The sequence below is a fragment of the Salmo trutta genome, chromosome 19 (genome assembly GCF_901001165.1).
Source record: "Salmo trutta chromosome 19, fSalTru1.1, whole genome shotgun sequence".
Classification (NCBI taxonomy): Eukaryota; Metazoa; Chordata; class Actinopteri; order Salmoniformes; family Salmonidae; genus Salmo; species Salmo trutta.
The window spans coordinates 35,322,985-35,339,048 of record NC_042975.1 but is presented as its reverse complement, the minus strand read 5'-3'; the positions used below and the strand labels follow the sequence as shown (position 1 = coordinate 35,339,048).

Sequence of the window (16,064 nt, the reverse complement as noted above, 5' to 3'; positions counted from 1 at the left end):
TGTCCAAACCTTTGACTGTTACTGTATATGAAGTAACATGTTTAGCATTTTGTGGAGTCAATCTATTTGCAGACAAACTACACAAACTACAAGTAAAATGTAATGTCAACACTTTTTGAAGTCTTTAAGATCCATGCAACATAAGGACTGTATACATTTTCAGAAAGATGGCAATACAGTCCCTGGAGAGAAGAAAATGGAGACCTCATCTGAAAGCAGGAATCAAAACCTCATTTTTATTTTATATTTATTCCATAAACATTATTACAAAACTCAGCAAGTTACCAATATTACATTGTCACCATACAGGCTTGTTCACAAATATTTAAACCTTTGCAACAGTTACAACAAAACAAAATGATACTAGAATGATTTATAAAACAGCAATAAAATCACAAATATGTCTTTATTTCAGTTTTTCTTTTTCTTTTATCATACTTTTTACACTATAGCACTACACTCCCACAACAAGATTGGTCTGATTACAAAACTTCCGACAAAATGTTACAGCTTTTTTCCCAGTGTTTTCCCTCTCTCCTTTTATATTTTTTTTGTCATGTTTGTTATTTTGGTTTTTAAAACCAAAGGCATGTCATTATACATCCCTTTCACTGCCTATAAAGGCGAAAAAAGGGTATCCACATTTACAAATACTTCACAGCACTTTCTAAGAAAAATATACACTTAGAAAATATTTTACAAATTGGCACACTGAAAAATATACAAGATTCATGGAGGATGTCAAGAGTTATTTTGGAATCCCTCTGGCAACAACTCTGACAATATTTATAAAGCTCAATATTATTTTCAACAAAAATGGCAAAACACAAATCTAATTAATGTCAAAATCATGGCAGAATTACATCAAACATAACAGTATCTTATACATTCATAAATAGGGCACAGAGGATTTCTTCCTCCTTTTTTCAGTTACCTGTAAGTTCATTTGCTTTCAAGCACCTTTCACAGGCAGCTCAACAGTGGTACATCATATAAAACTCGTGTTGGAGAGGAAGTCAAATACATTCAATTAACAATGGGCAGGGATGATATAAGGCAGTCTACTCCACACCACCTGGTGGTGACACCTGTCCTGATCCCCAGTCTCAATGGCTAGCCTGGCAACTTGGAGAAGATGGAGGGAAGGGGTGTTTCGAGAGACAAAGGTCTTCACAATAAATATTCGATCTCTGATGGATAGTATCAATTCATGTAAATTGAAATAAATTGTAGAAATCTAATACAGAGCTCCATGTTTGTGCAGTGGTAGGTGAATCCATGAGATTGCATGAGATTACATGAAGCAGTATACTAACCTTGAGTATAGTACAAATTCAAACCTCAAGATTGAACTAACCTGTTAGAGCATAAAGATTTCTTATTAACACAGTGCTACTTTTTAGTTGCTGAAACAGCTTATGGCAGCTTTCCACAGGACCTATTTAATCCCCTTCTCTGTATCGCCATGCTGGCTGTTGATTTTGAGTTCAGATGGCAATCATTTCAAAGGAATGTATGAATGAAAAGACAGTCATTTGCATTTTGGTAAAAGGTGTATCACTGTCAGCTGCAGGTGCTTGGCAAACGGAATGAAGTGTAAGTTCTCTAGAATGTCGACCGGCCACCGAAGTCCAGAACCCCCACCCCCCAACCCTAACAAAAAGAACATGAAACAGCAAATATACATATAGATAGAAAATGTTTATACAGATACTTGTTCAACGTTTGGCACATAATTCCATTTTCAACAATTATAATTATCGTCATATTCTGCAAATAGTGCATATGTCTCTGTACAATAGCATTAACAAATTGCAATTCTGGGTACTTACTCCACTTACCCTCCCACCTCCTCTCCCCAAACCATGGCAAAAAGCCAATGACAAATAATGCCATTTCCAGATATTAAGAAAATTAGGACAGTATGAGAAAGTCGTCTTATCGTTAATACAAAAATGTCCCTTTTTTATTCTGAAAAGTCTGGTTCCCAGCAGAACAGCGATACAGTTCTCCTACACCAGTAAAACATCCACAAATGGAATGGCTGGGTGGTATCAGTAATGATAGAACACTTCTATTGTTCCCTCATGACTAACTCTACTCCACTCTCGCTTTGTACACTGAAGGCAACCATTGACTAAATGTAAGGACGGACAACTTTTGAACTGTTATTTTAAACATTTGTGGAGAGCCACAAACTGAATTTTGACATTGTTAAGGAGGGGCAAGCTGTTCCGCTGAAATGGAGAATTGAAAAAACAAAGCAAACCATTAAGTATCACAAAAATGATTTTCAAAACAGTTCCAAGGCAATTTTTCTTATTATACAAAAGTCAAACCTAAAGTAACAAAAAACAAAACAAACTAAAGACCAAGAAATGTGAATCAAGCAGCAGTGTCAGAAACAAAAAGCAGCCACGGTAGTTCGAAATCACAGTCAAGCTAGAGACAATCAATCACACAATAGGTAGTTTCGCCGGAACAAATAAAAGCTCACATGCAAGTTGTTTCAGGGTAAAAGAAGGAGGTGGGGTAGTCAGGGTTAATGTCTTTGCCATGCAACACTTGGATTTAAGTCAAAAAGTGAGAGCAGTAAGGGAACCCAGGGAACTGAGCAAGAGGCGGGAGGAAATAGAGTGAGGGGGACGTATTTTGCAGCCACTGTTACAAAATATTACCTCAGTTTCTCATAAGAGGCCATCAGAGCTACGTTCTTGCTCGAGTCCCGCTTCCCTGTATTGTTTTCGTCTCCAGCAAATTTTGCACTGGTTTTGTGACGGTACATTTTTTTGTGTGCGGGCCCACAGATGCCAGGTATACCGAGGCTGGACTTGTTGAACATGTTGCAGTCTAGAGTGAGAGGGGGGAAGAAGGGGTTTGAAGGAATGAACTTGGATTGGTTTTTGGCTCCCCTGCCAGTTGCCTTCCTGCCCCTTCCTGCCCCAGGGGAGGTGGCATAACCACCCTTTTTCCTGACGTCAGCTGTTGTTCCCGCCAGGATTTTGAGTGTCTTAGTTTTAAGGCTGTTGGCCTCTGGAGGCTGACAGAGTCCAGACATGGGGTCCCACAGTGGCTCGATGGACACCTTCATAAACCTCTCGACCTCTGCCATCCCAGAGACTATGTTGGACAGGATGTTGGAGGGTTCCTCAAACTCTCGCTGGTCGTCATCCACAGCACTGTTGTTGTTGCCGCCATCTGCCCAGCCCCCACCGTGCTCCACCAGTAAAGGCCAGTCTTCTGACAGTCCAGCAAGACCTTCACTTTCTTCACCTTTCGCCTTTGCCTTTGCCTTTGCATCAAGCAGGGCTTTTAGCTTTTTGGATGAACGAGAATTCTGTCTAGGGGCTTTGTTCTTCTCTGTCTTGGGGGCCCTTGGAGTCTTGGTTTTCGGTTTACTGGTTGCTTTCCTTTTTGACTTGGGACCTTTAGTTCGGCCCCCAATAGATTCAGCCTGCTCATCAAAGACGTCCATGCCGTCAATCTTATCACCTAACCCTGTGCCATCATTGTCATTGAAAGTATGGAACTGGAACTGATGATTGTTTATCGCTCTGCCATCATGATTTTGTTGTGGCAGGACATTACAGTCCCACTTAGTCCCATCAGGTGTAGTTGAGAGAGTCATGTCTCCTGTCTCTCCTTGAAACTCCCTGGCCTTTCCTAGGCTTTCCCTCATTTCTGGACCCATCACCTGTGGGGAGAGATTTGGTGTGTCGGGTGGCGACATCTCTGACAACGACGAGTGCCTGAACTTATCGGGGGTGAAGTTGGAGATGTCCAGTAGGTCTGTGGACTCCCTAAGGGGAGTGATTTCATCAGTACTTTGCTGGATCACCAGTTTGGGACTACAGTGGGCCAAGAAGTTCTCGTTCACATCCTCTTCACTCTCCTTCTCACAGGACTTGTGACTCATAGTGCTGTAGTTGCTAGAGGAGGCAGACAGTGAACCCATAGAGTCATAGCTGGCCAGCCTACTGTTATCTGTGTTTAGAGTGACTCTATGGAACTGCACCTGCTCCTCTTCAGCTGACCGGCTGGCCTGTAGGGTTGAGTCTGGTCCTGGTGGCTCTTCAGGTAAATGTGCCTTATCATTCAGCAGTCTGTTGCCATCTACATTGACTTGACTATATCCTGACAACGGCAAGTTGTTTGTCAATGGCAAAGGCATGGTGTTGGAAAAGCCAGCAGATTCAGGTGGAATGTCAGATGTAAATGGTAGCTGTTCACCTCCAGACTGCCATGATATGTGAGTGAAGTTTGGCTCCATCTGATTGGAGTTAGAGGGGGATTGTTGGAGCTCGGACTCTGAGGGAGGAGATAGAACACAGCTCTGGGCCAGCTGTAGGTTAGTGAATGGATTCTCCTCCTGGTAGAGCCCATGGGGAAACTGTTGTCGGGGATTCTGCTGCTGCTGCTGCTGGGAGTAATATGACAGTCCAGTGTTACTGGATGAGTCAGAGGCATCTAGTAATGTTTGTAGGTAGCCTCCGGGGATGACAGGTAGACCACTATTCACATTTACAGGATGGGTCATTGTGCTGGAAGAGGAGCAAGGGGCTGGTGTAAAAGTAGACTTTTCAGTGGGGTCGACACTGACAGTGGAGTCATCACAAAGCTGGGGGCTGCCTGCTTTAGAGTAAACTATGTCAGGGTGCTGACTTGGGGATAGTGGGCCAACCTCTTGTAGGTGTACCACAGTTTTACCATCCTCCTGCTGAGCCTCTGTCATTTTTTTCGACTTCAGTCTGGCCTCGCTTTTAAATTTCCTTATTTTCAAAATCTTATTTCCAAGTCTTTTCCCCTCCCTCTCTAGCGATCTGCTTTTTCCTGTCACACTTCCTTGGTCTAATCTAGCAGCACAGTCGGAGGTTGTTGTTGTTATTGATGCCATATCTGTACAGGCAGCCTGATCCTCAGCTGCTCGCACCTCTTGCTTGTGATCGGCGTGGTTTGGCGAGAGCTCTACAGTGTGAATTCTTTGAATCCGGACTCTATTTGCAATCCTGTATTTTCGTTTTGTCAGGCTAGAATTAAGGGAACGCCTGCAGCCATTCGGAAATCTGTTTTTATCACCAGCAGCCAGCCTGCGCTGCTCCTGCATTTCCTGGCGCCTCTTTTGCCAGTAGTCTTTCAGAGGGGCCATTCTCTGGTACTTATGAACTAAGTCCTTACTTAAGCTTACTGTTGTCTCTGATGTGTCAATTTTTCCAAGCTTTACTAACATGTGCTTCTCCCCTTTAAATCGGTTTATGATGATGTATTTGATTATCACTGGAGGCTCTTTTCGTGAGGATTTTCTCCTCTTCTTTGGACACCAGTCGTCATCCTCCTCTTTTTTTGGACCCATCGGCTGCTTCTCTTTTTTCTCCGTGTTCCTCTCACTCTCGATAGAATCCACGTCATACAGATAGTCGTCGCTGTATCTGACTTTCCTCTTGGACCTCAGCCCATAGCTCAGCTGACTAGAAGAGCTGGAGTTCTCCCTGGAGAGGAAGCAGTATTTCCGTTTGGTCTGGCAGGTGTCAAGGGAGGATCCAGTACAGGAGCTGTCATCGCTGTACTCTCCAGAGTCCTCTGTAGAGTTGTTGAAATCAAACAGGTAGCTGCTCTCTGGACTGACATTCGGCATCACTTCAGCAGAGCTGCTGCTGTTGTTTTTGTCAACCTTTTCTCCAGCCACCCAGACTTCGACCTTCTCTCCATTCACCTGCGGCACTTCAGCTTCCTTCTTCACTGCTCCCTCTCCCTCCTTTTTGGCGACGACACTCGGGAAGAAGTTGAACTGGGTTTCCTCCTGAATGGTGTTGGTCTTCTCTCGGACGTTGTCCTGGAAGGACTCATAGCGTATCTTCAGCGAGCACACGTCGCTGCCCAGGGTGGAGTCCTCATCATCAAACATGTAGTTGTCTACGTCCTCTTCTGAGAAGAGGTTGACAGAGAGCTCGTTCTTAGAGCAGAGGTCCAGCAGCTCGATCTTACTCTCGCTGATAAAGGACTCAAAGCAGCCCCAGTCCTGGCTGGAGTTAGCCAGCAGAGCCTCCTCACCGTTGCACTTGTCCAGGAGCAGGCCTTCGTAGATACTCTTTGACGTGGCATCCTCCAAGTCACTGTCCTCCGCTGACTTCTCCTCATCTGTCTTCTCCACCGCCCTGACCTTGTGCTCTGGGTAGCTGAGGAGTTGGTCTGAGAGCAGCTGATCCCCGTAGCGGATACCAGAACTCATGCACTGCATGGCCATGTCAGGACAGGAGACAGGACAAGGGTCGTAGTCCCGGCCCAGGCCCAGCCCTGGCTCAGGCTCTGTAGCGTCCTTGCTCTCGATGAAGCAGCCCAGGCAGGTGCGGCTCTGTGGCATAAGGCAGTCCCCCCCAGACAGGGCCGAGACACTCCCTGTCTCCATCATGGTGAAGGCAGCCTTGTCACTACAGTCCTCTGGAAGAGCCCAGTGACTCACCAACTTGGTGGAGCAGGAGGAGGTGAGGGAGATGGTGTGGGTGGAGGAGTCATCAGCAGTAGTGGTGCTGGGCTCAGGGGTCTCTGTTGGGCTGAGAGGTGAGGATGGGCTCAATGAGGTCCTCTCACTCTCAGGGCCTCCTTTTGGTGGATTGGCTTTAGGAGGGGTGCCGGGACTGTCTGGCTTCAAAGAACTGTCCTGGTTGTGTGATTCTGTAGAGCGGAACAAAGAGATAGTATCAGATATCAACTAATTCCCTTGTGAACTCACTGATGGACAATGTGAGAGTACTTTAACATACTGTATTTCCTATATAAGATGACATTTTAATATACTATACTATTTCCTTTCTTTAATTATTTTTCCTTTTCAGCTCAATGTACACAGTGTACAAAACATTAGGAACACCTTCCTAACATTGAGTTGCACCCCCTTTTGCCATCAGAACAGCCTCAATTCATCGAGGCATGGGTTCTACAAGGTGTCGAAAGTGTTCCACAGGGTCGCTGGCCCATGTTGACTCCAATGCTTCCAACAGTTGTGTCAAGTTGGCTGGATGTCCTACGGGTGGTGGACCATTCTTGATACACACAGGAAACTGTTGAGCGTGAAAAACCCAGCAGTGTTACAGTTCTTGACTCAAAACGGCACACCTGGCATCTACAACCATACCCCTGTCAAAGGCACTTAAATATTTTGTCTTGCCTATTCACACTCAATGGCACACATACACAATCCATGTCTCACTTGTCTCAAGGCTTAAAACTCCTTCTTTAACCTGTCTCCTCCCCTTCATCTACAATGATTGAAGTGGATTTAACAAGTGACATCAATAAGAGATCAGAGTTTTCCCCTGGATTCATCTGGTCAGTCATTGGAAAGAGCAGGTGTTCATAATGTTTTGTACACTCAGTGTATGTTCCTAGCCTCTCTTACAGTTGGTAAAATGCACAGGTCATGTTTTTTTTCAAACAGGCTGCACAAAGTAATAATTTTGTACAAAGACGAGGCATATTAGAGCTAATTCAAGCTGAAAAGGGGAATTCAGCTTTTTCTTGAGAAAAATGAAATGCTCATCATTAATCACCATCATTGTGTTTCTTGTGCTCTATAATTTGTGATAAGAATGCAATGAGAATAAAAGCCATAATAGAAAGTAATCATGGGACAAATTTTGTGGAAATATAGAAATCATTAGCCTATTTTTTCAATCTTAAATAATATTTTCTATTACTCTGATTGAACATCTTTATGTTGATGTATTTACAGGATGAATGGAAGGAATGATAGAAGTAATAACCTTTCCCCTCCTCTGTGTGATTGGTCTTTACCCTTTTACATTCAGGGTCGTTAAGGATTGGAGTGTCGTGGGAAAGGATGATAAGTACTTTCAGAATTAAAAAAACGGACGAAAACATTCCACACATTCATTAGACCGTCTCTGAGCATTAAAACAGGTAGCAAAGGTTAAGGTCACTAAATATCAAGGCTGAGGCTTCTCTCCTTTCAGCTTTGTGAAGGTCACAGCCAAGCTAAATAGCGGAGGAGGTGAAAACAATGCGTACTGTAGCATCTTGTTCCATATAAGAACTCCGTGCCTTGATTGTGACATAATGTTCCGTGATAATGTAGCAGCATTCCCTCTGTTCCTTCATAAAAACACATTGTAAAATGCTATAACATACAGTACAATATGATACAATATAGCTACACCTGTGGAGAAGAATTAGATCTTGGTGTGTCCATTCGTTGTTGTTTTTTATTCAAGTAGGCCTAATGTGTTTCTAGCAAAGCAACATACACATGTCTTTACCATTCTCATCCGCTTTGTTGATCTGTTCCAGGTTTGAAGCCAGCACAGCAAAGTTGGGTTCTTGAAAAACATCCATCAATTTAGCGTGGTTCTTGTCTCTTACATTATTACCACTATCCAACCTGCGGAGGAAAAACACAAGACACATGAAAACACTGGTGCTGACCAAAGGAAAAGGTGTATTATGTCATCATAATAATATATACTGCCATGCAAATCTTTGTTGACTCTCGCCTTTCTGCATGAGCAGCGGCTACTCTTTCTGGGGCTTCAAAAGAGGCTAGGGAATATTCGGGATGCTATATTTCTACCTTTAGCCCAAGATTCTACTCTTTGTTCCTGTCAAATATATGTCCCCATCTATGGGCTACCAAGGGATATTGTTTTGGGCACCATTATAGGAGACTGCCTTATACTGTATCTAGTAGGCTTTTAAACACCTGAGCCTCAGTCTGCATGCAAATTGCAGGCACATCCTCCTGGCCTTTTGTTGATCGCTTTAAGTGTTTCTCAAGTCTCAAAACTCCTCAATAACATGCTTGCTGAATGAGAATTGTTCTAAGCAAATGTCAGAAGTAACAATTGTATAAAATCATGCCCCAAAAAATTTTGATTTCTGTTCCATATTATATTTTCCTAGCTCTCAAACACCCCGTCCTCCTCCCACTATCCCTTTCTTGCAGCCAGGGAGAAAAAACAAATGGCCAGATTAATGGAGACGGAGAAGAAGCAATAAGAGGTTGCATAAAATTAGCCCTATGTCCAACGATCATGTCCAATTTAACACATTATTAAGCCATGTTGTTTCTCCTGGAGGCAATTTGCGACAAAGGTTTGTGAGCCGCATGAAACAAGACTCTCTGCCAGCGCAGTGCTGACTCACTGCCAGCTAGAACGATACTGTTAACCTGGCCTGGTTCTCTGTGTAATTAACCTGGGCCTCTGTCTGTGTTAACCTGGCCTTGGTTCTCTCTCTGTTTTAACCTGGCCATGGGTCTATGTAATAACCTGACCATGAGTCTATGTGATAACCTGGCCATGGGTCTGTGTGATAACCTGGCCATGGGTCTATGTGATAACCTGGCCATGGGTCTGTGTGATAACCTGGCCATGGGTCTGTGTGATAACCTGGCCATGGGTCTATGTGATAACCTGGCCATGGGTCTATGTGATAACCTGGCCATGGGTCTGTGTGATAACCTGGCCATGGGTCTATGTGATAACCTGACCATGAGTCTATGTGATAACCTGGCCATGGGTCTGTGTGATAACCTGGCCATGGGTCTATGTGATAACCTGACCATGGGTCTGTGTGATAACCTGGCCATGGGTCTGTGTGATAACCTGGCCATGGGTCTGTGTGATAACCTGGCCATGGGTCTGTGTGATAACCTGGCCATGGGTCTGTGTGATAACCTGGCCATGGGTCTATGTGATAACCTGGCCATGGGTCTGTGTGATAACCTGGCCATGGGTCTATGTGATAACCTGGCCATGGGTCTGTGTGATAACCTGGCCATGGGTCTATGTGATAACCTGGCCATGGGTCTGTGTGATAACCTGACCATGGGTCTGTGTGATAACCTGGCCATGGGTCTATGTGATAACCTGGCCATGGGTCTATGTGATAACCTGGCCATGGGTCTGTGTGATAACCTGGCCATGGGTCTATGTGATAACCTGGCCATGGGTCTGTGTGATAACCTGGCCATGGGTCTGTGTGATAACCTGGCCATGGGTCTGTGTGATAACCTGGCCATGGGTCTATGTGATAACCTGGCCATGGGTCTGTGTCTACCACTGTGCACTAATCTTACTGGGAAGACTCTAGTCAGTATGAGTCATTGGTGATTCCCTGTAGCTCAGTTGGTAGAGCATGGTGTTTGCAACGCCAGGGTTGTGGGTTCGATTCCCACGGGGGGCCAGCACAGAAATGAAATGTATGAAGTTGTATGAAATGTATGCATTCACTACTGTAAGTTGCTCTGGATAAGAGCGTCTGCTAAATGACTTAAATGTAAATGATGTAAATGTAAGCAGTTTGAAAATCTTAACATTAGAATTGTCTAATCTCAGCACTGCATAGAGAGGGACCATTGGAAACATAGTAGTATAGGGAGAGAGTTTGCAGAGACATGAAAAATTATTCAGTGGGAGATGCTCAGCATCTTTTTACAACTAAAAACAACACCTGGCGGGCCCAAGATGACAAATGCGTGAAAGTATAACTGCCAGACTTGAATCCATTACTGGCATGGGGTAGCATCTGTGGTTATCAGACCCTTGTGAGGCACATTCAATTTATTTTTTTCCATTTTTGTATGCAGAGAAAAGGAAAACACATCCCATCATATGAAATGAAATGATGTTATTTCTAAGAGGCCCAGGTTATCAGAGCTCTCTCTCTGCTCAGAGTGCGGGCCACTGGCCCAGAGGCTCTGAGGTGATTAAACAGAAGGGATCACTGCTAATGCAGGAGATTCACTTTCAGTCCACATCACCTGATCCATCTGCTGCAATCAGGGCTCTAAATGGGAGTATATGTGACACTGAGTCTTTCTTCTCAGGAGGAACAACTGAATTCCCAGAGAAACCCTGAAATCACAATTTTATATGAACCAGAAATCAGCCAAATGGTGGTGCTGGGCTACAGCATAGCAAACATAACGTATGATTGACCAGTTTCACTTAAAATAATGAAACACTACAGTATGGGTTTGTAGTAGGGCATAGCAGTACACCATTGCAGAGGTATGATGATGTTATAGAAAATGATAAGTCTTCAATAATTCAACTTTCAAAATCCTACAGAGCACTACGTCAACCACTGCATAGTTACTGTATATTTGACTATATTACATCATACTGCACTCTGCATGCACTCATTCCTTTGTTTGAAGCCATATTGAGCAAAATTTGGAAAAACAGTGTGTTCTTAGCTGCTGAGCAAGGGAATAAAAACACATCTGAAATGTTGCTTATTGGTTTAATTTACTTGAGGCCACATACAGTAGAGTAAGTGTGTGAGGGGCTGTAGGCACCTAACTAATAATGGATGCATACTTGGGCTGGGAAATGCCAGGGACCTCACCATACGATATTATCGCGATACTTAGTTGCCGATACGATATGTACTGCGATTCTCATGATTCTACAGTATGTATTGTGATTCTCATGATTCTACAGTATGTATTGTGATTCTCATGATTCTACAGTATGTATTGTGATTCGATACTGTGATTTTATTATGATTCGATGTTTCAAACATATTGCTCACCATATGTCTGCTGCAAACGAGTTTTGATCAGTCTGTCACGTCGGTATGAATGATTCGGGAGAAAGGCGCAGGAATGCGTAATAGGGTTTTTTATTACACCCAAATTACGGCACGCCGTGCAAGGGCACGAAGACCAAACAAACATGTATACAAACATGTATACAACACACAGGGTTGAAAAGAGCGAGGAGTACCTCGAATAAATAACACAAGCGCACAATGATTAACACACAGGATGAGACCCGTAATCATCTGTACAATCCACAATGGCACGAAAGCAAAAACACACAGCACAGGTACTCACACGAACCAACGGACATTGTAACAATAATCGACAGCCCAATGGAAACCAAAGGGCACAGTTATACAAGTACTAATCAGTGGGAACAGGGGACAGGTGTGCATAATGAAAGTTCCGGAAGGATCCGTGACAACACCCCCTTCCTGACGCACCTCACCAGCAGCACACGACACCGGCCTCGCGGACAATCACAGGAACGCAGTGCGGGTCGATCAGGACCCGATGCAGCAGACCAGTAGCAGTGGCGTCGGACGGACCGGTTGTGGCTGCTGAAGTGGCGTCGTCGGACGGACTTGTTGCGGCGACGTCGGACATCGTCGGCTGGGCCATTCCCACTGTCTCCCTTAATGGTCGATTATTCTATCACGTTGGCATGAAGGAGCGGGAGACAGACGCAGGAATGCGTAATTTTTATTTTTTTTATTAAGCCCAAATTACGGCGTGCCGCGTAAAGGCACGTGGACGAAGACCAAACAAACACGTAACAAAACGCAGGGTAGAAAGTAGAGTTCGACCGATTATGATTTTTCAACGCCGATACCGATTATTGGAGGACCAAACAAAGCCGGTACCGATTAATCGGACAATTTTTTTATTGATTTATTTGAAATAATGATAATTAAAACAATACTGAATGAACACTTATTTTAACTTAATATAATACATCAATAAAATCAATTTAGCCTCAAATAAATAATGAAACATGTTCAATTTGGTTTAAATAATGCAAAAACAAAGTGTTGGAGAAGAAAGTAAAAGTGCAATATGTGCCATGTAAGAAAGCTAACGTTTAAGTTCCTTGCTCAGAACATGAGAACATATGAAAGCTGGTGGTTCCTATGAAAGCTGGTGGTCTTCAATATTCCCAGGTAAGAAGTTTTAGGTTGTAGTTATTATAGGAATTATAGGACTATTTCTCTCTATACGATTTGTATTTCATATACCTTGGACTATTGGATGTTCTTATAGGCACTTTAGTAGTGCCAGTGTAACAGTATAGCTTCCGTCCCTCTCCTCGCTCCTACCTGGGCTCGAACCAGGAACACATCGACAACAGCCACCCTCGAAGCAGCGTTACCCATGCAGAGCAAGGGGAACAACTACTCCAAGTCTCAGAGCGAGTGACGTTTGAAACGCTATTAGTGCGCACCCGCTAACTAGCTAGCCATTTCACATCAGTTACACCAGCCTAATCTTGGTAGTTGATAGGCTTGAAGTCATAAACAGTGCAATGCTTGAAGCACAGCGAAGAGCTGCTGGCAAAACGCACAAAAGTGCTGTTTGAATGAATGCTTACGAGCCTGCTGGTGCCTACCATCGCTCAGTCAGACTGCTCTATCAAATCATAGACTTAATTATAACATAATAACACACAGAAATACGAGCCTTTGGTCATTAATATGGTCGAATCCGGAAACTATCATCTCGAAAACAAAACGTTTTTCCTTTCAGTGAAATACGGATCCGTTCCGTATTTTATCTAACGGGTGGCATCCCTAAGTCTAAATATTCCTGTTACATTGCACAACCTTCAATGTTATGTCATAATTACGTAAATTCTGGCAAATTAGTTCGCAACGAGCCAGGCGGCCCAAACTGTTGCATATACCCTGACTGCAATGAACGCAAAATGACACAATTTCACGTGGTTAATATTGCCTGCTAACCTGGATTTCTTTTAGCTAAATATGCAGGTTTAAAAATATATCCTTCTGTGTATTGATTTTAAGAAAGGCATTGATGTTTATGGTTAGGTACAGTCGTGCAACGATTGTGCTTTTTTCGCAAATGCGCTTTTGTTAAATCATCCCCCGTTTGGCGAAGTCGGCTGTCTTTGTGTTAGGAAGAAATAGTCTTCACAGTTCGCAACGAGCCAGGCGGCCCAAACTGCTGCATATACCCTGACTCTGTTTGCAAGAGAAGTGACACATTTTCCCCAGTTAAAAGAAATTCATGTTAGCAGGCAATATTAACTAAATATGCAGGTTTAAAAATATATACTTGTGTATTGATTTTAAGAAAGGCATTGATGTTTATGGTTGGAGCAACGTGTACCTAAGCGATTATATGCAACGCAGGACAGGCTAGATAAACTAGTAATATCATCAACCATGTGTAGTTAACTAGTGATTATGATTGATTGATTGTTTGTTATAAGATAAGTTTAATGCTAGCTAGCAACTTACCTTGGCTTCTTACTGCATTCGCGTAACAGGCAGGCTCCTCGTGGAGTGCAATGTAAAGCAGGTGGTTAGAGCGTTAGACTAGTTAACCATAAGGTTGCAAGATTGAATTCCCGAGCTGACAAGGTAAAAATCTGTCATTCTGCCCCCAAGGCAGTTAACCCACCGTTCCTAGGCCGTCATTGAAAATAAGAATGTGTTCTTAACTGACTTGCATAGTTAAATAAATATCAACAAAAAAAATTATATAGAAAAAAATAAATTATAATAATAAAATCGGCCAAATCGGCGTCCAAAAATACCCTAATTAATCGGCCATTCCGATTAATCGGTCGACCTCTAGTAGAAAGCTAAAACAAGTACCTCGAATAAATAACACGCACACGATGATTAACCAACGGGACGAGACCCGTAATCACCTGCGCAATTCACAATGGCACGAAAGCCAAAACACACAGCACAGGTACTCACACGCACCAACGGATATTGTAACAATAATCGACAGCACCATGGGAACCAAAGGGCACATATATACAAATACAATCAGTGGGAATAGGGGCCAGGTGTGCGCAATGAAAGTTCCAGAGGGATCCGTGACACAACCATAGAAATAAAACTGCTGGGAAAAAATGTGCTCCCTATTTAAAAATAATCTGGAGAATAAGCAATGAAGGAAAAATACTGGATTGTTGGTGCAGGTACAGCCAACCAGCGCAAAGATAATATTGAGATATTGTCAAAATGGCAAGATATGATATATCCCAAAAATAATATCCAGATATGTAACCGTATCTATTTTTTCATTAATTGTTACCATCGTTGTTCATGACTTGAATTTAGAAGCTGTTTCATTAGTTTAGCGTTTTAATTCATAGCAACATTAGCGTATCTTACTGATGTATTAGTCTAATTTCTGTAATGAACAGAGAAAAGGTTTCACCCTTCAGATAGACAGCAGATTTCATGATAAAGGGAAAAAACATTTACAGTAAACAGCAAACAGGAGTGAAGACTTTTAAGAACCTGTAATAATCAAACCTTCCATACATATCAAGAGGGGTATCAAGGCCAATGGGGAGCTGCTGTATTTCATATCAAAGCAGCTAATATAAATCCTGATAAGAGAAGCTCTAATCCGTAAACCCATAATAGCACTTTATTTTGACTAGCCACAAGCGGCTTAGAAGAAAGGAGTAAATACAGAGTAAAGAGGTAGGTTGCAGAGGTGGAAAACCTGCAGTGATGAAGAGGAGGAACTGAAACTGGAGGTACTGAGGATGAAATTATGTTTTATGAATTTTATGAGTTATTTATTAGTATTACCCCTACCTGTCACATCTGCTCCCGCTCCCCCTCTCTGGCGCTCGAGGTCACCAGGCTGCTCATCATTACGCACACCTGTCATCATTGTTACGCACACCAGCGCTTCATCGGACTCACCTGGACTCCATCATGTCATTGATTGCCTCCCCTATATCTGTCACTTCCTCAGTTTCATTCCCATGTCTGCATTGATGTTGTTTTGTTTCTCTTGTCCAGACGCTGTTCTTGTTTAGTTTCATGTCTATTTATTATTAAATCCACACCCTGTACTTGCTTCCCGTGTCCCAGCTTCTGTGGTTACGGAACCTTTACAGAATGCAGACACCACAATTGGAAGCATCAGGGAGTTATTATAAATTTTTTGGTGACGTCGGGTCCAGGTGCCGTTGCCGAAGCAACCAGGGATGCCTCAGCTGGCTCTTCAGGCTCACAAGCCTAAGTTGGCTTGGTAGGCTCCCACGTCATGCCTCAGCCGGCTCGTCGGGTTCCCGCGCCTTGGCTGGCCCGTCAGGCTCGCCCAGGTAGGACGCCAGGTGGCGTCCCTAGAAGGGGGTACTGTCACGTCTGTCCCCGCTCCCCCTCTCTGGCACTCGAGGTCACCAGGCTGCTCATCATTATGCACACCTGTCACCATCGTTACGCGCACCAGCACTTCATGGGACTCACCTGGACTCCATCACGTCATTGATTGCCTCCCCTAGATCTGTCAC

At 43.5% G+C, this 16,064-nt stretch overlaps 1 protein-coding gene across 1 annotated transcript in view; it reads right to left on the bottom strand.

Moving 5' to 3' along the window:
- Positions 1 to 208: 208 nt before the first annotated feature.
- The window catches only part of LOC115154444 (neurite extension and migration factor), a 35,427-nt gene continuing 19,571 nt past the window's right edge, over positions 209 to 16,064 (bottom strand). Inside the window, exons 2-4 of the mRNA XM_029700660.1 lie at positions 8,271 to 8,392; positions 2,679 to 6,669; positions 209 to 2,237 (exon numbers count right to left, since the gene is read on the bottom strand). Coding sequence (XP_029556520.1) covers positions 2,174 to 2,237; positions 2,679 to 6,669; positions 8,271 to 8,346 — 4,131 coding nt within the window. The 5' untranslated portion in view covers positions 8,347 to 8,392 and the 3' untranslated portion in view covers positions 209 to 2,173. The remainder of the gene's footprint in view (positions 2,238 to 2,678; positions 6,670 to 8,270; positions 8,393 to 16,064) is intronic.